The 21,866-nt window shown below is 40.4% G+C and overlaps 2 protein-coding genes across 9 annotated transcripts in view; one reads left to right on the top strand and one right to left on the bottom strand.

Moving 5' to 3' along the window:
* Positions 1–557: 557 nt before the first annotated feature.
* Positions 558–7,094, top strand: Abra (actin binding Rho activating protein). Its single transcript, XM_038344221.1, has 2 exons — positions 558–1,216; positions 6,617–7,094. Exons 1-2 carry the CDS (start codon positions 558–560, stop codon positions 7,092–7,094), a joined length of 1,137 nt encoding a protein of 378 aa, XP_038200149.1.
* A 5,082-nt stretch (positions 7,095–12,176) lies between these two features.
* Positions 12,177–21,866, bottom strand: part of Oxr1 (oxidation resistance 1) — a 349,606-nt gene continuing 339,916 nt past the window's right edge. For all 8 annotated transcript variants that reach the window (XM_042055790.1, XM_038343582.2, XM_042055789.1 and 5 more), the window contains 5 exons: positions 20,418–20,543; positions 19,250–19,402; positions 17,168–17,263; positions 15,685–15,758; positions 12,177–14,062 (listed from right to left, as the gene is read on the bottom strand). In XM_042055790.1, the coding sequence (XP_041911724.1) occupies positions 13,927–14,062; positions 15,685–15,758; positions 17,168–17,263; positions 19,250–19,402; positions 20,418–20,543 (585 nt within the window). In that variant the 3' untranslated portion in view covers positions 12,177–13,926. The remainder of the gene's footprint in view (positions 14,063–15,684; positions 15,759–17,167; positions 17,264–19,249; positions 19,403–20,417; positions 20,544–21,866) is intronic.

The raw sequence follows: 21,866 nt of genomic DNA, 5'->3' as shown, positions 1-21,866 counted from the left end.
TTCTCTCTAACAGTTATAGAAGGAAAGGAGGCTCAAGCTGCCAATCTCTCGGAACATTGTTATTACCTGCAGGAAGGTAGAGATCTTGTCACTTGTCTATGAAATGTGACCAAATAGCAGCTCTATTGAGGGCTACAGACGTTTACCTGAGAGGAAGTCTAAGCTGCTTTTGGACAATTTGTGCACACACTGTATGCTCCTATAAATGGTAGGGTCATCTTTTAAGGTCAAGGAAAAGCAGAAAGCTGAGCGCATGACGCAATCTAGTACTTTCCATTCTGGTACTTGGAGAAGAGAGGAAGAAACATACCGGTGTCCTCTGCCACCAGAGATGTCCCTCTGCTGTGATGAAACGGGGCCTGTCAGGGTTTAAAAACAGAACACCGTCACGGAGATGGCACCGAATCATGGCAAGAAATGCTTTGAATAGTTTCCACCCTCACGGGCTCCCCTTCCCACTCACACTCTGCTTCTATTTAAATCCCAAGCGCCTCTCTCTCACACACGTTCCCTCCTTAGCCAGGGCCCAGACTGCCGGCAGAGAAGAAACAGGTAGCATGGCTCCTGGAGAAAATGAAAGGGAGGCGGGGCCCGCCAAGAGTGCCCTCCGGAAGGTACGCACAGCAACCCTGGTTATCAACTTGGCTCGCGGTTGGCAGCAGTGGGCAAATGAGAATAGCACCAGGCAGGCCCAGGAGCCTGCAGGCTGGCTGCCTGGAGCGACCAACGACCCACCGCACACTCCTAAGCCAGTAGCATGCCCCAGTCCTCACCAGCATGCCCCCGAACCTCCATCTCCAAAGCCAGATGGACATGGAAGTGGACAACCCTCAGAGGACGCCTCTGAGGTCTCCTGCATCAAGAGAAAAGAGGTGACCAAAACAGTTGTCAGCAAGGCTTATGAGAGAGGAGGAGATATGAACTACCTGAGCCACAGGTATGAGAACGACGGGGGTCCGTCTGAAGCTGTTCAGCCGGAGAACGACATTGACAGGCTCCTCCTCAGCCGTGAGTCGCCAACACGGAGAAGAAAATGCACTAACCTGGTGTCCGAGCTGACCCAAGGCTGGAAAGTGATGGAACAGGACGAACCCTCGTGGAAGAGTGACAGCATAGACACGGAGGACAGTGGCTACGGAGGGGACACGGAGGAGAGACCCGAACAGGAGGCGGTGCCAGTGACTGCTGCCAGGATCAAGCGCCCCTTGCCCTCCCAGTAAGTGATTACATCCTTGACCCGTTGTGCCTCAATTACTAAAGAGTTCCAGCCAGTAACATAAATACGGAGGGAAGGGGATGGATGGATAGTTAGACTGAGTCCTTTAGGGCAGGCACACCTCTGGCCTGCAAGGACAGTCCTAATTTAAGATGTGTCCCTTCTGGTCCATGCTGTTTACTGTCTCACCAACAAGTGGGACCAGACGTCAACACTATCCTCCAGTTTCTGAGTTCAATTTGGATGTCGACCCCTTTTCTGATGTGTATAGTATAGGGTCAGAAAAGGAGACACCCAGAAACCAAGACACACCAAAGTCACAAGTGGGGCAGCAGGAAAGGCTGAATCAGAGCTTTGCCTTCACGCATTCCCTTAGCATAAAGCCAAACGTCAGCTTAATTGAGCTCAGTGACCTCCAAAGTACAGGGTTTTAGGACAACTATGTTGAAGGCTTTAAAAGAGACAAAATAATGGCTTTTGTGTGTGTGCATGTATGCACATGTGTATGTGTAGGCTCATTTGCACACAAACCCCTACACATGGGTGTGGAGGCGGGAGAAGTATGCCAGGTGTCTTGCTCTGTGGCCCTCCACTTTTCTGTACAAGACAAGGTCTCACTGAGCCGGGAGCTCATCTGGCTGACCAGCCAGCACCAAAGAATCTGCCTGTCTGCTTCTCAGTGCCGGATTACAGGATTGACCATGCCTATGTGTGTTTTTATTTTATTTTTATGTGATTCAAGCTCAGGTCTTCATTTTTGCATAGAAAGAACTGTTACGCACTGAGCCATCTCTCCAACCTAGCTTGATGAATTTACTCCCTGCTCCCTCCGCCCATTCTAGTAAAAAGAATGCTTTCCTTGGACTTTGAATTGGTTACCAATTTGTAGGAAGAATCGGAGGCCTGGATCTCAAGCCTGTTAGAAAAGAGAACAGAGATCATAGCTGCTGACCAGCCACAAAGGCCCTGTCTTTTACATAATCCTGGCATGTGTGATCCCGATGATCCATTAATCAACTATTGATAATCCCTGGGTAGTGCCAATGCACAGAGGAGCAAGTCTCACCAGCATTTCCCTGTGTTGTGGGGCAGGGAGCCGAGGTTCAAGACAGTAGGGCACTCACTGCCTTTCCGGTGGGGGCAGCACAACCAACTCTCTTCATAAATATCCCAAATGTGGGCTAGGAAATTCACTCTTAAGCCACATGTCATACTGAAGCTGGGATTTGGGTGAAGGACATTTATTAGAGAACTTTCCAGAACCATTCCATTGAAATACATTATATATAAAACTCCTGGTCATTTTATTTTCTGTTCATTTTATTGCCATTTAATAACTTATTCAAGTAGTTACTCCCCAAAGGAGAGAACCATGATAAAATTGGTTTCCATGTTGACACTACACTACTAATAAGCTGCATTCAGGTAGGAAAGCAGCATTAAGAACAAGCCGGTTTTAGAGTGGACAGATTAGGAAAAATGTTTCTGCTAATAAAGCTAAACTTTCCAAGGTACTTTGCCTATCACATCTGGTACGATTAATCATTTTGCATATTCTCAGAGAGGAAATAATTGTTGGCTATGAGAAACTGCACAGGCAGAGAACATTTGAGTGCTGGTTTCCTAATCTATGGGTGACATGGTAATTGCCTGCTGTCCATTTATACTCTATATTATCTTTGCAAAGATCAATCTAAAGCAGTGGTTGTCAGCCTTCCTAATGCTGCAACCCTTTAAAACAGTTCTTCCTGTTGTGGTGACCCCCATAACCATAAAATGATTTTTGATGCTACTTCATAACTGTAATTTTGCTACTGCTATGAATCAAAAGGTAATTATTTGTGTTTTCTGATGGTCTTAGGTGAGCCCTGTGAAATGGTTGTTCAACCCCCAAAGGGGCCACAACACACAGGTCGATAACCACTGATCTAAACCCTTTTCACCTGAAACTTTAAAGCATACAAAACATGATATTATTGTATACAGTGACCTAAAAGATACCTAGGACATCAGAATTTCTAATTCCAATTTAACGCTGGCCCTTTCACACTTTTAACAGTTCAAGATACAAAGCCATCCATACAAGATGTTGTTGGCATAGAAAAGACCCTTTGCAGCATATGCATTCCAAGTGGTTCACAATTTTAAAATAGAGTTATTTGTTTAGTTAGTTGTTCAAGGCAGGTTAATCTGTGTAACAACTCTCCTGTCCTGGAACTCACTCTGTAGACCAGGCTGACTTCGAACTCACAGAGATCCACCTGCCTCTGCCTCCTGAGTGCTGGGATTAAAGCAGTGTGCCAACACGTATGGCTATACTTATTTTCTAATTTTTGTTTTGCTCCATTTTCTCTTATTTCAGTGAATCACAATATGACAATGATATAAGATTTAGAAAATGCTTCATTTAAAAGATAATTGGCTTCCAAACCAACATTAACTCTTATTCCAAAACAATATTGAGTTCCAATACTTAGGGCACCTAAGTTCCTAAATCAAAGAAGAAAACAGAAATTACACCTTAAAAACCAGAAAGTCATAGAACATGAAGTTTAAAGAAATCGCCTCCTGATGGTAGCATAAAGTTTTCTACTATACCTTTCCCTTTAAAAAAAATTACAAAATAAGAATACCCACTATTTAAGGAGGTCATGAGTTCAATTGCTCATCTGGATGCCAATGTAATATTTTTTCATTTGTGCATAACATCAATGAACTCTTCAGCCTGGTGCCTCTACACTTTCGTTACAAATGCAACTTGATGTTCCCTGGATTCTCTTGGCAAATGTCCTTTAGGGTGCGTTTCCCACTATCCAACGGCTACGCAAAGAGCGCGTAGGTGGTATCATGTAAAGGATAGATGGAGTAGCTGAGCAGCCAGGCATTAGCTCCCAAGTTTGTGCAAATGAGACTACTGCATCACACCTTCAGAAATATCTCATGCTTTGTTGCTAGATGGATGCTTATTTTCAAATACGCCACAGATGTTTTTCTTTGAGCTAGCTACGATCGTTAGATTACACCTGTCTTCACCACTGAGCTCTCAGAGATACGTTTACTCTTCCAAGATTTTGCAGGCTACACTGGGAAGGAGATCAGGCAGCTGATGGCATACGGGTGATAGCTAGCTTCAGTGGGGCTGAGTAAAATCTTGTCCACTTCAATGCGTTGTTTAGAACTGTTTCAAACTTAAGGGACTGCAATAAGCTTGTGATGTATAGTATTGTGTGCTGTTTTCCCAGTTAACCTTGCTGCATGTTCTTCTCCGCACGGCTAAGAAAGTGTTACATCAGAGCCTTCCCTTCCAGTCCTAACCTGCCAGTGAGACCAGTCACAGGACTTTTGAAACATCAACATGGGAGTTAGTGAAATTTCGCCATCTAGTGGATGCTCTTTCTTTCTCTGATGACTTTATTGTACTTAAACAGATCTGGTGTCTGCACTCAGTGGGCTGCATGAATCTCTTCCTTATGGAAGGAGAACAAACATTTGTCTCCTGGCACCAGGATGATGCGATGAGTGTCATCAACTCAGGGATTTCCTGACATAACAGAGCTTGGGAGCAGAGGGATAGGGGACTGGAAAACCTTAGAAACAGTTACTGTGATTCACTGGGCCATTTGCCATCTGAGCAGAATTTGGCAAGTTTGTACACTGACAGATAAACCTGGTGCACTCTGAGTTGAGAGCAGTGAGTTCTGAGTGCTCAGAGTCCTGTCATGCCTCTGATAGATAACTCAAGAACGTCTTTTCCTATCTTCAGTCCCTATGCTTCCAGACATGAGGCCACTTAGTGCTCCACAGAATAAAGGTGGCTGCATTAGGAAGATGGGGTAATTTTTTTCTTTTACAAAGTCTACTAAATTGGAGATACAGAAGCAACAGAGGAGTTTTTCAAGTACAAAATTTAGCGATTTGAAAACTGAGTCTGCATCTTTTATCATAATGCATTGTTTCAAGAACTGGGTTTGTAGTTCTAATAAAACAATGCATTCCAAAATTCAGGGGAACACACACACACACACACACACACACACACACACACATATATATCCTCATCTCCACCCATGTAGGCACACACACACAGGCTTTGAAAATCAACCATCTATTATATGCTATCACTAAATGCTGGTGGCATATGACACTGATTTTTAGCTTCGGTTTTGCAGAATCCTTCCTCTGCTATACACTAAAGCAGTTTTGTTTTTTTTAGTTTCTTTCTGAAACAGGGTTTTTCTGTAGCTTTGCAGCTTGTCCTGGAACTCGCTCTGTAGACCAGACTGGCCTTAAACTCACAGAAATCCTCCTGCCTCTACCTCCCCAGTGATGGGATTAAAGGTGTATGCCACTACTGCCTGGCCTCAAGTAGTATTTCTTAAGAGTTTCATTCTGACCTCTTGTGGCGTCTTAACTTGGCTTCAAATTCCAGTTTTAGTCCTCATTTAATAGTTTTGTCTTTAGGGCAGTCTGTAATCTTCTTGGCTTCAGTTCCGTCATCGCTACAGCTGACTGAAATATTACCCATCCAGTATTCTGTCAGCAAGTGTTTTCTGTTTGTGCAACCTGATGTCTTAAAAAATTGTGTACAACACTAACGCTCATGTAAATCGGCTCTCAAAGGAAAAATGCACACAGTTCTGCAGTGCACAATGCCTGTCTGCGCTCTATGCGCTACCATACAGTTCGCAAGCTTTGGGCAAGGGGCTGGAGGTTGAAACACACTAACACACAGAGAGACAGAGACACGGACCTCTAGTCACTGGTAAGAAGCTCTTTATTCAAGAGCACCACAGAGGCTTATATACCCAACTGTCAGGTGGGTCAACAGGTGAAAACCTTATCCTCTGATCCTCAAGGCCAAGGCAACGCATGCTCGTGAAGCAGAGCTGGTAAACAACTTTGACACAGCTTTCAGTAACTCAAATCAGAAGGAAAGTAAAGATCTCTAGCAGGGAAGAGCAGCTGGAGGCCAGGACTCCAATGGTCCCAATACAATTCTACGCATAACTACTCCAGTCTGTTTAGTAGTACCAAATATGTGTTTAGGAAATAACTAGTTTCAGAAGCCCTGAGAACTGGTTCCAGCTCAGGAATGTTCATAACATAAAATGTATTAGAAACATACTTTTATACTATAGGTGAGAGAGGTTTTGGGTTTTATTTTAAACATGAGTTTAATATCATTAGTGTTTAATCTATCGATGTTACAGAGAAAGCAGCCTAGGATATAAAGTATGATGGAAAATTTTCAATTTTTCTTTGTAAGGAGTAACATGCATTTTGTCATAACAGGGACTATAAGACTTACACTCAGATGCATGCACATGGGAGGCACAAAGGGAACTAACTGACCCTTGCTGTTCGTGTGTCTACCTTGCTTCTCCACCTTCTCTCCTTCAGGGCGAACAGATACACAGAGACACTCAACTGTAAGGCCCACCGGAAATACAGCCAAGTGGACAGCCTGAAAGGGAGGTGGCAGCAGTGGGCCAATGAACACATACAGTCGCAGAAACTCAATCCCTTCAGTGATGAATTTGACTATGACCTGGCCATGTCCACTCGGCTTCACAAGGGAGACGAGGGCTACGGCCGTCCCAAGGAGGGAAGCAAGACAGCCGAGAGGGCCAAGCGAGCCGAGGAACACATCTATCGGGAAATCATGGAGCTGTGCTTCGTTATCCGCACGATGGCTCGCCACAGACGAGATGGCAAGGTCCAGGTGACCTTCGGAGAACTCTTTGATAGATATGTTCGCATTTCAGATAAAGTGGTGGGCATCCTCATGCGTGCTAGGAAACACGGACTGGTGCACTTTGAAGGGGAGATGCTATGGCAAGGCAGAGACGACCACGTTCTGATTACTCTCCTTGAGTAAGTTCTCAGGGAAATCAACTTAGTTAAATAATGTAGGAATAGTAAGTACAAAGGCAAGCTGTGCTGGAATGTTATGTTATCAATATTAAATGATTTTTTTACAAATGGCTTTTGGTACTATTTCTGAGGTTACAACATAAAGATTGCAATAAAAACACACTCAGAACATTTTAGAAGTATACAGACTTTAATACAAAACCAATATATTGATATTTTAAATTTCACTTACCTTTTTAGGCAAAAATATTGGCCTTCACTGATGAAATTATTACAGATTTAAACATGTTTAAATAAACTGACCTTTAGATAACGTAAAACAACATCACAATATCAGTCATTTTTAGGGGCAAAATTCATTTAAATTGGATAAAATTTAATTGCTTTTTTTTTCTAAAAAAAGAAAAAGATAATCGTTGGGCTAAACTAGCCTCAAATTCTATTTCGCTAAAGGTGACTTCAAACCCCTGATACGTGGGCCTCTACCTCTTTAATGCTGGGATTGGAGGCTTCTATGTGATTATTCCTACTTTATAGCATGTGAGGACTCAGACCCAGAGCCTCAGACCTGCCCAGAAAGCACACGCTTACTTACCAGAATATTCCTCAGTCCGTTAAAAAGTTATAGGATCACCTTTGGTGCATAAACAAAAGTAGGCACTCAATAAGATGCCGAAGTTCCTTCAGTCAGCCTTTCTCTTTCGACTTGAGCAAGTCACTTAGAAACAGATGCCATCGGCGGCCTCATGACCAAGCAAGAAAGCACATGACCAGGGAGTGGAGGTGTGGGGCTCAGCTTCATCAACAAGGTTGATTTTTGCCTAAAGCCTTGATGAGTAATGCCTGCTTCCATGATGCAATCGATGCGCAAAGAACAAGAAATACAGAAATTCTATGAAGTAGATGTTCACTGGAAAAATCTTACAGAACCACTGAATTTAAAACTGAGACATTTTCCCTTTCTGTACCAACAAAGAAAAGGCCACAAAACATAAGTTTCTCTCTCTCTCTCTCTCTCTCTCTCTCTCTCTCTCTCTCTCTCTCTCTCTCTCTCACACACACACACACACACACACACACTCAACACACACAAACACAAAACAAAACATCAAAGAAAGCTGCTAAAATTAAGTTATGCTTTGCATTAAATACAAAAAATGTCCAATTATATCTCAAAATAACAGGAATCCATAACTGCTGCATGTTAGACAAGCTACAGATTAAACTAGAGATTGCCAAGAATGACTGCTTCAGAGAATTCCAATATTTTAAAGGAAACATATACCTTTTTTCTATACTTTTTGAGTTATTAGTCATGACTAGTATTTCTAGTGAAACTCCCTATGCACGGCACGCATGTGTGGTCAGTGGAACCATGTCAGAACTGAGGAGAACACAGCGGAGGGAGAGCGGCTACATCTTTTGTTATTTTGTATGATTATTTGGGTTAGATTCCAAATCCAGAGGTGAAGTTGCAATATTCCGAGTACCAGCATTTCACCCAAGGCTTCAGGAGCTCCCACGTCGTCATCTCTGCAGGCTCCAGGATGACATGATCCAAAGGTCTACTTGTCTGGACTCAAGAATACCCGGGGAACCCTTTCCCTAGTGCATGGCAAAGTGAGATCACATCCATACCCTGCTTGGTTTCTGTCTTTCAGAGACAGTGCTTTCCTGATCCTCAGCATTTCTTGTGGTACAGCAATCATTCTAGGTGATCTGGAATTCTGTAGGACTCAGAACTCTTACCCCTTCTGCTAAGAAAGCAAACAGTCATGAATTCTGAATAATGCTTGACGAGTCAGAAACTAGAATCCTTGGAGGATAATGCTACACGTCAGGGGCATCCGAGCAGGCAGCTTGCAAGGCTTCACCACAGCAACCTAATGGGTTAATTATTTGTACTTTTTTTTTTTACCTTATTCTATTTTTATTGTGCTTAATATTGAATTGTAAGACCATTAGTCCTATAATATTTCCTGACATTAAATCCAAAAATATTCTCTAAAGGACAGGGAAATTCAGACTTGAAAACTTAAAAACATTTTCACCAAAAAGAAAATATGCTAAGAAAGCTTAGCAAACAAGCTAATATAATTATAATGGAAAGACCTATTATAATAACAAAGTCAATAAAATAATTATATATCGTATATAGTTCTAAATTCCTAGTAGCATGGACTTGATTTCCCAACCCCCAAAATTTTCCTTTCAGTTTTCAGTCCTCCCTGGTGTCTGTACCGGCAGGCCCTTTACAGCCTCCACCTGAATGTCTGCAAGTTGCTGATGCCTGATTCCCAAGCTCATTCCCCTGCTCCCTCTGCTCACTCCCTGATTTTCTCCTCCCATATGTGTAGCAAGATCATAGCCACACTCGCTGTTTGTTGGTTGGTTTTTCATTCCCTTTGAAATACCAGCTGCCGTCCCAATTATCAACAGAAAGAATGCAGAATTATCAGAGCCATTTCTTCATGGTACAGTTAAAATTCTCTGAAAGCTAGGATTTTGTTCCACCTCTTTCTGCTCACTCTTTTCATTAAGGCATTGTAAGATAAGCCACGTGACCCGGGCTGAAGTGGTCCCTCAATACAGATGTCCCCACTTCATCCCTGGTACCCAGGACATTTCCTAGTGCACAATCAATGGCTTTTAATTTATAGTCCGACCTGAGCTACTTCAAGGTTTCAGAGAAGCTTCTATCATCGCAATGAATTACTTCCTGCTCAGATATGCGGCGCATGGCAGAACCCGACAGGATTACATCATACCTAAACTTCGGTAACTTCTACTTGCCAAATTTCTCTTGAAGGTAAAATTTAAGCAGTAGAGAAATACATATGTGTAGTCGGAGGTCGCTCGTTCATTTTCTGGTTGCACAGACCCAAAATAATCAGACAGAAACTATATTAATTACAATACTGTTTGGCCAATAGCTTAAGAGTATTTCTGGCTAACTCTTATATTTTAAATTAACCCATTTATTAATCTTTGAAACACTATGAGGTCATGGCCTACTGGCAAAGTTCCAATAGGTTCCCACATGCATTTTTCTCCTTGGGTGGCTACATGGCTTCTTCTGACTCTTCCTACTCCCATATGTGTGTGTGTGTGTGTGTGTGTGTGTGTGTGTGTGTGTGTGTGTGTGTGTATGTATGTATGTATGTATGTATGTATATGTATTTTCCAGCCTGGCTATATTCTGTTAAGCCATTGGCCAAAAGCAGCTTCTTTATTAACCAATGGCAATAAACATATTCATAGCATACGGAGAGGAATCCCACATCACATATGCATGCAAACTAGGTTATATGTGTGTAAATGTTCATCAAGATATTTTAGAAATAAGGGCATTAAGAAATAATAAAATCAACTTTACGCAGGAATGAGAAGAAACTAATGAAGAGAGGAGTTGATACCTTACCAGAATGTCCAAGAATGTACCAGCTTTTAGTTTTGACTTAGCTTTTAAACCACCACCACCAAAGCTTATAAGGTTTGAACACTTTGGTCTCAGAAAGGAACCTTCTTTTCATTCTGGAGGGCTTTATCTAAGTCTGCCATTAATACTTAAATACGTAAAATTACCTATCTGGGTCTGGAACGGTCTGTAGGACACTCTTGTACATGAGTTTTTTTTTTTAAAAAAACTTTTCTTACCAGGCTTCCGAATGATGCTTTTCGGAAGAGTTTCTCTATTTCCCACATACTGCCAAGTTTATCAATACAATGATATTCACAGTATCCCTCTTACCTCTTGACCTCTGTTAAGGCCACTTTTATTCTTTTCTTAATAGCGATCTTTTGTTCATGTTAATTTTTCTAATAAGCGAAACTGATTATTTTCAGATTCTGTTTTGTATCCATTTAAAATTATAATGATTTTTTTGCTCATATATTTATTTTGTGTCACCTACTCTAGGTCCAATTTGGTTTTTTTGTTGTTTTGTTTTGTTTTTTGGGTTTTTTTAATAACTGGAGAGGGAAGCTTATAGCCTTTTCTTTTGCTGGTTAATATTACTTTGATGACCAAAACAAACAAAACCAAACCAAAAAAAAAAAAAAAAAAAAAAAAAAAAAAAAAAAAAAAAAAAAAAAAAAAAAACTTTCAGGAACCCTATTTTAAATCAGGTCTACAATCTCCAAGGGCTCTTCATCTACAGGAAAATCATGTTGTTTATTTTAAAAACTTAATATTTTGGAATAGAACATCGAATGTTTCTTTAAAATTAATAATTTCTCATACTACTATACTAGGGGCTAGGTTCTGTGGATGTCAACACCTACATATGCATTTTTCCTCTTTATACACTGGCAACTTGAAGATATTAATACAAGTGAGTTCTTAAGTCAAACCTTAAGGATATTCAAAAAATTTACCTTTATTTTGGGCATCATATCTATCTATCTATCTATCTATCTATCTATCTATCTATCTATCTATCTATCTATCTTTCTAACTTTCTAAGATAGATAGAAAGAGAGAGAGAGAGAGAGAGAGAGAGAGAGAGACAGCCATAGCTATCTTTGAACGCTGACACCAAGTTGGTAGCCAGCTCTTGTCAGGCTGGGTTCTTACACCTCTTTCGAGTCTATACTTCTTGCTTTACCACCATTTTTGTTCTTATTGAGGCCTCACCGTTTTCCTCTCTCTAGATTCTACAACAGACTTGTTTGTTTTTCCTACCATCTCTAGCTTTTACCTCTATTAAACTATTTTTTTTTCACAAAGATTTTCCCTAAAGCACACATCTCTCCATGTTATTTCTCCATGCTAATGTTCTCAAAAGCTCGGTGAGATTAAAAAATAAGAAACTGTTTGGTGTAGTGCATAGGGCTCTTTACAATACTGGGATTTATGTTATACACTCTCTACCTTCCCCCAACACTTCAAACCCCTTGCATTACTGCTAATAAGTGACTCTCCATTCTAAATAGGACTGCTACCTCTAACTGAATTTGAACCTCTGTCACTTCCTGTTGCCACATCAACAGTGTGCTAGCAGGGCACTTGTCAGGAGACAGTGACGTGCTTATGACCAGTTCTTAGATATGGAAATAACTCGATTATTGAATAAATCCAAACTCGTTTGCATTTATGCATTTAATTTTATTTAGTATACATCTCTATGACGTTGTTGTAATTGAAATCCATTACAGGATGTTTTAAAGATTTATGATTAGTCACCTCCACAAAGACAATAATACTGCTGTGGAAGACCAAAGGGAAAAGGATACATTTATTTACAGTTCCCTATATTATAAACATTTACCCTAGATACTATTACCTATTATGTAATGAGAGCTATACACAGACGAGGAAATGATGTCCTGTGTTTCTATTCATAATCTTCAGAAACAGCATGTCATAGAACACCAGAGATTTTAATTAACATTATGCTTTCTTTAGATAATTATCTAGACTTTTCCCAAAAGAACTAGGTATATTTTTTTAAGTTATATAACTAAAACTACTTAAGCCAATATACTTGGCTCATAATTTCATTTTCAGAATAATTTAAAGTGCTATAAGCAACCTGGCAGTCAACACTTTCTATAAGAACAAAACTATCTTTAAACATCAATTTACAAGATATACAACGTTGGTGTGGGACAGCTGAGTTTTCAGCACACAGTCACTGCCACATGTATAACAGCAGGATTTATTCTTTGCATAACATGAAGCTCTGGAATTAAACTGACGGATGTTGCCACGATGGCTTATTGTTGGTTTCCTATGAGAGAAGATACAGCTGCTAGTTTATTCTATCTTTTCGTTTTTTGAGGCCACTTGACATAAGCTTGCACATTCATCACGTCTACTGAGTTACAGTATTGTCTACTACAGTCACCGCCCTTGTATAAGAGCAGGTGCTAATGGTAACTAATAACATATACCACTTTTAAAAAAACAAGTTTTTATTTCAAAACATTTTTTTCCTTTGAGGATAAAAAAGAAAACAAAACAAAAATGTATTTGGGGAGCTGGTATGCAACAAGGCTAAAACAAGAGAACTGTGAAACAGTGTATCGGACACAATGTTGAAGAAATATGCAGGTTTTAGATTTTGTACTTATGTTAATGCCCTATTAAGCTACAAATATGTAAATAGTATTACTTGCTTAATATATTAAATCCAATAGAATCATCAATTTCTCCTCTGTCAATTTGTAACTCTTTATCTGATAACTCAGTGATGACAACATGAGCCCAAACCTGCATATCATGTGTGCTGTAGTCCATGCCAATCAGACTTCTCTTCAAATTTCATTGTCTTCAAATGAAATTGAGAATGGTTACACAGAGTAAAGAGAACGCTGCAGTCAGTCAGAACTAGAGGGCTATGAAGCAGACGTTATTTTGGCATGTGGTTTCTCACTCAGAAGAAGAGGATAAGCGGTCCCAACGACACTTTCGTCAGCTCACCAGATACACAGCACCTTGACCCATTTCCTCACTGCCCCAAGTGCACTGCTCTATAACAAGAAACACTACAGATTTAAAAAAAAGCTGAGCAACAGAGCACCATTCAATTGGGAGACTGAGAGCACAGGAACTGGAAATGTGGTGGCCTCCATGATCAAAACGCTGCAATATGCTGACCAAATTCCACCCAGCTGTCATACTACGGGAACCCAGGCCATGGTGCGAACAGAAGAGCTCTGGGACAGAAACATGATTCGAAAAATAAACTCCAAAATTATAGCTGCAGTAAATGGCAAATGACTGACTTGAAAGCACAGTGACATGTTAATTGTATTGCTTCTTGAACATTCCAAACAATGCTTTGTCAGTTCAGGTTTGGGCTGATGTCCTGCTAAGACGGAGAGCACTGCATTTATTCAAAAGCCCAGATTTCAATGTCTTGGATAAAGAAATCTTCCTTCTTCGAAAGCGTATGATTCCCAAACGTTTTACAGGAATGGCTTCTTCCATGGTAGAGATCTCCATCAAGCCAAAGGGCAAATTCTCCGCTGAAACACATCAGAACAACAACTATTAATACTCACACCCTCGATTATAAAGTGATCAATGTGCTTTGCAAAGTCCACCAGCTCCGGGACCGGGACCTTCTCTAGACCTCCCCTATTCCTTTTCCGTATGACACACAAGCAAGAATTCTGTTCTGATTATAAAATCACTTATCATACACATTAAGGAATAAATTAAGCACACTAAAATTTACTTCCTTATATAATTAGCTTTTGGCATTTGGTATAATAAGTATTTCTTTACTATTTTATTATTCTATTTTATTTTAATTTTATACTTTCTTGGGGCAGTGTTCAGTTCTGATTTTTAGGTGGGCACTCTACCAATGAACTACATCCCTACATGGAGAGTTTTAATCTGGTTCTCTTGCAGGTGTTAAAATTTACAAAATGAGAATTAATGTTAAAGGTATAGCAAAAACACCTCATTTATTCTAGACACTTAGAAGTATTTTACAAGCAACTAGAATTTCTGTTGGGCTACTTCTCTAACATGCTAACTGTCGGAAAAGAATGCTGGTAGATTTTTCAGACGCAAGCAACAGAAGAAGACTAAATGGATAAGAGACATGAGGCTGGGATCCTTTTTCAAGCACTGGGAACAACATGGAAGGCAGGTGTGAGAGGACGGTGTGAGCACTACAGAGAAAACACATGGAAGGCAGGTGTGAGAGGACGGTGTGAGCACTACAGAGAAAACACATGGAAGGCAGGTGTGAGAGGACGGTGTGAGCACTACAGAGAAGAACACATGGAAGGCAGGTGTGAGAGGACGGTGTGAGCACTACAGAGAAGAACACATGGAAGGCAGGTGTGAGAGGACGGTGTGAGCACTACAGAGAAGAACACATGGAAGGCAGGTGTGAGAGGACGGTGTGAGCACTACAGAGAAGAACACATGGAAGGCAGGTGTGAGAGGACGGTGTGAGCACTACAGAGAAGAACACATGGAAGGCAGGTGTGTAAGGACGGTGTGAGCACTACTGAGAAATGCACTACTGAGAAGAACACACTACAAAGGTAACAGAAGAGGCTACCTTTAAACACCATAAGACTAAACAAAATTAGAATATCAGAATATGAAGAAAAGAGGTTTTTTGTAGCAGTTTTAGGCTGAAAGAGCAAAAATAAATGGGCTGATTCTAATGAAGAAAAACAAAAACTCTGAAGATGGTGTTGCTAAACCTTAATACAGGAAAACAAACTTTTACAATTGTCTGAAATACAGATCCAAATTATGACCAGAGAATGCAAGAAAACTGCAGCTTTTCCCCATACAATGAGAGACAACAGATGGCCGTGTGTACTTGAATATTTGAGACATTAGGGATTTAGAGTAGTTAAATTTCAAATTTCAAAGATCCAATCAATGAATAGTAAAGCAAAAGATAGGTCTTATGGAAATCAGCTAGCCAACGTTTTAAAATAAAAAAAAAAATACTTTACCAACTATATAAAGTATTATACGAAGTACCTTAAAAACATAATCTGCAATGATATTCAAGTATAGATTCTAATATCAAAATTTCCAAAGATAACTTCTTTTGTAAAAAATATAAACATATTCTTTAAGAATCTCCTAGTGAAATGTTCATGAGACTTACCCTCCACCACCAAATGCTAACGAATCCATGTCTCCCTTGATAAAAAACATATTATCTCCTGTCCACTTAAAGACCTATATAGATGAAAACAAAGGTGTTGAATATATAGTGGAAAACAGTCACCAGTTAGCTCTCCCAGACTCAAGGGAGCATACACAACAGACACAACAGCATCAAGGTTCAGCAGGAAAGGCTCTGGTCCTCCGGGTTTCATTGTTTCTGATTTGTTTGAAGGTCCATGGGCGGCTGACTGCACCTAACTCTCCACTGCTATTCACACCAGAGCCCTTCATCCGCACCTCTCTCTTCTGACACTAGTTTTTCTTCTAACAATGAACACAAGTTTGAAAATCGCTACAGGGCAAAGATCTTTCTGGGGGCACAAATTTCCTGTTCATTGTTTTTAGATTAACGATGTTTATGATTTTCCAAATTGAAACACTTGAGAAATCTGAAAAGAAAACTATACAGCAGGGCTACATGCCCAAGAACATGCATGTTGAGGGTAGAGCCGTGTATCAGGTCTCTTCCTCTATGGCTCTCAGCCTTATGGCTCTGAGGCAGGGTCTCTCAGTAAACCAGAAACTTACCAATTTACCAAGACTGGTTGGCTATGATGTCAGGAGGGGCCAACTGTTTTAATCCTCTACTGTTGAGGTAATAAGCACGTGTAAGCAAGCCCAGCTTTTAAGAATGCTGGGGGTGCAAACTCAGATCTGCATGATTGCTGAGAACCTTAACCATTGAACTGTTTCCCAAACCCCAACATTATATTCATATATATTTAATTCCATTTTTATAGGAATTTTACCTAAACTAATTAGTATAGCCCCAGTGTCTCATCTTTATCATGTTTCTCAATATTACTGTAAAGGAGCGTGCACGGCCAAGTGCGCACACATGTCTCTTTCAATCTAGGTTTTTATTTTATTATTTTTTTGTGTATTAAGTCACAGGGAATGGACACTCTAGTTCAGGCTCCTTCCTGTTATTTCTCAAGCTCGGTGCTCTCGACAGGGCCATGGCTTCTGGGTGACACTGTCGTCTTCCAGCTTTACAATGGTAACATTCCCGGGCCTTAGGAACAGTACCCATTCTCCTGCTGCTTACAATATTCTGCTTGCAGATTTGCATATATATATGACAAAGGGAGGCCTCCATGTTTCCTAAAAGCTCCCAAAGCTTCCTCTTTGCCTGTGCATTCTTCATTTTGGCAAGTCACTTAAGACTGTTGTCACAAGTTACTGAAGACTGTTGTCACAAATTTCACTAATGCTATGACATTTCGGCTGCATGTGATGAATAAATTATCACATCTATCAGATGCTATATGTAACCAAAAGGTTTGAGCATAAGCACAAATGCAGATGAAATCTGTAACTATCAAGAATTTATCAGCTGATATGTTCTACCAATTAGCCTGCATGAGTTTTCATAATATCTCCTTTTTATATTCTTGTAATGTTGAAATAACTTTTCTTACCTCAAATTCTGGACAGAAGGTAAAAACAAAGGTTTCTCCAGTGCCATAGAAGCCATCGCTTACTTTAAATGGCTCAGATGCTAGTGCACCAAAGACCTAAGAATAAAGAGGCACACTCAGTCTGTGAACTGACTTATTTCATCTGCATAACCCCATCACATACCTTACAATGCAATAGATGACCTAAGTCACTAGTAGTTTTCACAACTTCTCGTTAAGGGGAAATGGCAAGTTCCTGTGCATGTCACATTCCTATCGAGGACAAAGCACAGCGGCTTCCCAACAAGTCCTGGCTTAGAAGTCTAGAAAGGGGAAGTGGTTGCACTGAGGACAAAATGCACAGTCTGTGTAGAGTAAATACATGCCTCTTCTGGATCACAGTGTTAGAAAAGCAGAAGTCCTTTGGTACACAATACCCTGTTTCCCCTTCCTGCATCATTACACAGAAAACACCTTGAGGGCACACTTTGGTCTGAAAGGCTTGACACTGAAAGTCTTCATTACATACCCTGGTAAAAATCAAATGAAGACGAAACTTGAATATTTCAGTGCTCTGAGCCCAAATTTTTTCATATAAGGAAAGACAATGTAGCACTTGATAGATCTTGATAGTTACTATGTCTGTCTAACATTTTATCTTCATAGCATTCATGTTAAAAACGCGCATACAAGAGGTTATTTTATTTAAAGGAATGTGCATAGAATATAAAGTGTAGTTCAATTGAAATAATCATAAAGTCCCATATAACAGACTACTCAGACTGAACTAGGGAGCTTCGCCAGGACGTGTAAGGCTCTCTGTGTGCTTCTTCTCATCAGCCCCACTTTTGGGGGAAGCTGCTATGTGACAGCATCATAGCTTCATTCTGTTTACCCTGAGTTTTCTATGAATGGAATCAGAAGGAAGGAACCCTTCTCCTTCTCTCTCTCTCTCTCTCTCTCTCTCTCTCTCTCTCTCTCTCTCTGTGTGTGTGTGTGTGTGTGTGTGTGTGTGTGTGTGTGCGTGCATGCATGCGTTTTGGCTGTCCTGGAACTAGCTCTTGTAAACCAGGCTGGCCTCAAACTCACTGAGGTCCAGAAGTCACTGCCTCTGCCTCCTGAGTACTGGGATTAAAGGAGTGTGCCACTACCACCCGGTTTAATGTGTGATTTTAAACCAGTATTATGTTTTCAACATATCCACATGCTATGAGTAATAGCTGGCTCATTTCCATTGATTCTCATATCTCTTCTTGGGTATATCAGCTGAGGAAAGTTAACTCAACTATAAAATAGGGATGACTATTAATCTGCAGGCTTCTGAAGAATAAGCAATCGCTGGACAATTAGTTAAATATCTGATACACAACAAACACAGGCAAGGTACCAGCAGCACACCACGTCATCTTAACTGATACTTCTTTCCATTCTCTCACTACTGTCAAATGCTTCTCTTCTAGCTGTGATTTTGCTTCTATTATTGTGCAAGACCTTTAACTCTTAAAAACCACCTATTAACTACTGACGGGGAAGGAGTCACTTTTTTCATTGGTGGTATAGCCACTGATAGGTGGCCCATGCTCCAGATATAACCCCCAGCTTATGCTGATGCAAACAACCCTAATTAAGCACGATGTGACATATAACCCATGTCTCCCACAAGATGTGAAAGCAGAAGGGAGCTTTTTAAAAAGAGAAAGGAGTTAGTGCATGCAGATAACAGAGGCTGAACAGAAACAGCACATTAAAAAAGCAACTTTTAAATGTCTACTCATTCTGAAGAGTCTTCCAATCTTTCCTCTTTCTGTGAGCCTCACTCTCACCTTCAGATACCAGTCCCTTTTCTGGGCTCCTGATATATCCAGCATTCTGTGTTCACCTTTAAAGATGTTTGTATGATCAAATGGTCTCCACCATATTATTGTTTTCTCTCAACACAGAAACTCTTACTTATTAGGTTTACATTTAGCTTCTAGAATATCAGTATTGCCTTGTACAATAAAACAATAATTAGAAATTATGCACTAAAATACACTTTATCCAATAAGTACACTAAAAGTTATTGCTGAAGGACAAAGGATCTACACAATTAGCTGTCCATACCTGTCCATCACTGTCTTTAATCACCATCAGCACTGGAGTGTCTAAGCCTGCCATTGTTCTATAAAGGGTCTTCAAACTTGTGCCATGCTTCCCAGTACCATACACGAGCGTCCATGGATAGCCAATGGTTCTTGGTGGAAGATGCTTAGTAAGCTTAGAGAAACAAAGGTTAGTATTTACTTGACTGCAAACAGTAACAGATGGAACTTAATCACACATATAAAATGCAGACTAAGAAGTATCAGATACTGTCTTCTTACTGATTCTGTGATGTTTCAATAAAAATCTTATCAAGAAATATCATTGTCTACTATAAAATGAGTCATGCCAAACCAAAATGTCAACAGAGATAAGAAGTATGGCGTACTTATCACTGGTACTGTACTGAATTAACGAAAATAGTGGGTCAACTTTCAGCTTGATTTATTCAAATGGAATATGGCATCGGATTATCAAAGCTTGAAAATCTTTTACAGTTGCATGGCAATGAACAAATTAATGCCTCTACATGAAAATTTTCTTCACCTACAAAAATATGCCCAATAATAATTTCTAATTTCTAGAACTTTGATAACAAACACATAAGATAACACACACAGAGACCATGTAACGAGGCACAGATCAAAGCAAAGATCACCAGATGTGGTGAGCATTAGCATCCTAGCACAGGGCTAAGGCCGGGAGCCAGGAGTCTGAAGTCCAGCTCAGGCTCCACACTAAGACCCTGCCCTAAAAAGCAGAACAAGAAGCAAACACTGGCCACTCCAGTTTCTCACCTAACTTTACTTTAAGCGTCCGCTGCAGAGTTGCAGGCATCAGCCACTCCCACGTCTCACCACACTCTATGTCTGCTGCAGCTGCAGGGGTTGCAGGCATCAGCCACTCCCACGTCTCCCCACACTCTGTCCGCTGCAGCTGCAGGGGTTGCAGGCATCAGCCACTCCCACGTCTCACCACACTCTATGTCTGCTGCAGCTGCAGGGGTTGCAGGCATCAGCCACTCCCACGTCTCCCCACACTCTGTCCGCTGCAGCTGCAGGGGTTGCTCTCCTTTGCCCACTTACTCTTCATGAAGCAGAACAGCAGCAGTGGCCCTGCAGCTGGAGAGTAATTGGAGGCCGCTCCCTCTCAGCGCACACACTCAGATGCAGCAGGTGACATGGCATACCTTTTCAATCTGATCAGGCAGTAAGAGTTCACTGGGGTCACTTAGGTTTGGTCGGAAAGATTCAGACTCCAGGTCTGCTTTTGCTGGGGTAGACTGCTTTGAGTTTATGTCTTCCTTTGTAGTAATCTAAAACAGCAAACAGCAGCAGTGTGTTAATACACAATTGTGATACACTCTGCAAATTCCAGCCTTTTGAGTTAAAGGAAACCTTATTAATCACAGGTGGCTAAAGATTTCAAAGGGCAAAGGACAAACAGTGTGCCCAGAGTACAAGAGTTTAGAACAAGTACACTTCAGCCAGCACACGAGGCGAGGCTGTCGAGAAGTGCTACGGCTCCTGTTTCTGGAGGACAGGGAGCTTACATGCACAGCTTAGCCTTGAGGGACGAAAGGGGGCCAGGGAGCTTTTTAACTAAGTGCTCTTTAAAGTATGTGCTAGTATCTTTTTTCCACACAAAATACAACAGTTGTCAAATTTATTACCAGGATTTTTTTGTATTAAAAATGTAAAGAATGGTAGATTAAAATGATAACTCTTTTCATTGGGCTGTATTTATTTGCATCATTGATGCTACCATTTTGTAAAACTGCCTTTTATTTTTAATTTATTAAAACAATCACTTTTCATCTACTGGAACAATATTAAAAATTAAAATATTAATTTTAATATTAAAAATGAATTTGATCATAAATAAAGGTTAGATTAATTGGTTGCATTTATTTGATAGAATAAGCTCACTGGTATTCAATAAATGACAAAAATGTTAATTAAAAACTTACTTATAATCTATTGCTAGGGCTTACATTATGTATTAATTTGAGGATCCAAACACAGTAATCCTAACAAAGACCATAGCTATTGTTGATGAAACATTTAAACCCACGGAGCCCTACTGGAGCAGATAGCTAAAATGCAGCCGAGGGCAGAGACTGACACCACTTGGGAGCGGAATCCTGGCCCTCCAGCAGATCTCTTGCCAAGTCCAGACGGTATGGATTTTCAGCCAATACATGTTCTACAACTGTATTGTTTCTGATGAGAAGCTAAATATGAAGACTTTCACATCATCACATTTTACCTTTATTTCAATGATGTGAAAAGTTAAAATGGAACAAAACAGAAATCCAAGGCAGCATTGGGAAAATTAAAGAGAACTTTTCAGTCAATCCAGGAAAGCAACAAAAGCAGAGCATTCGTTCATAAAAAGGAAACGCAAACCGAAAAATGAGTTTTCAATTTCATTACTTTGTTTTTCAACAATGCAAAGATTATTTCAGAAAATTTAGCTAATGCATCTAGCTCAGATGGCTTTCCTATTCTACCCCAAAGCATTTCCAATACCAACCCAGGAATGCCTCAAGAACAAAACCAATTCGTCTCATTAAGATTTTATTCAGTTTCTACAGCTGAGAAGCCTTGAAGAGAGGACACCTAAGCCTCACTTTCCA

The sequence above is a fragment of the Arvicola amphibius genome, chromosome 9 (genome assembly GCF_903992535.2).
Source record: "Arvicola amphibius chromosome 9, mArvAmp1.2, whole genome shotgun sequence".
NCBI classification, from domain to species: Eukaryota; Metazoa; Chordata; class Mammalia; order Rodentia; family Cricetidae; genus Arvicola; species Arvicola amphibius.
This window is presented reverse-complemented; position numbering and strand designations above follow the sequence as displayed.

Bases quoted from the DNA above. Each gene is read 5' to 3' on its own strand.
- Abra (XM_038344221.1), top strand. From the start codon at position 558: ATGGCTCCTGGAGAAAATGAAAGGGAGGCGGGGCCCGCCAAGAGTGCC. The intron at 1,217-6,616 runs GTAAGTGATTAC...TCTCTCCTTCAG, and splicing joins AAGCGCCCCTTGCCCTCCCA to GGCGAACAGATACACAGAGA.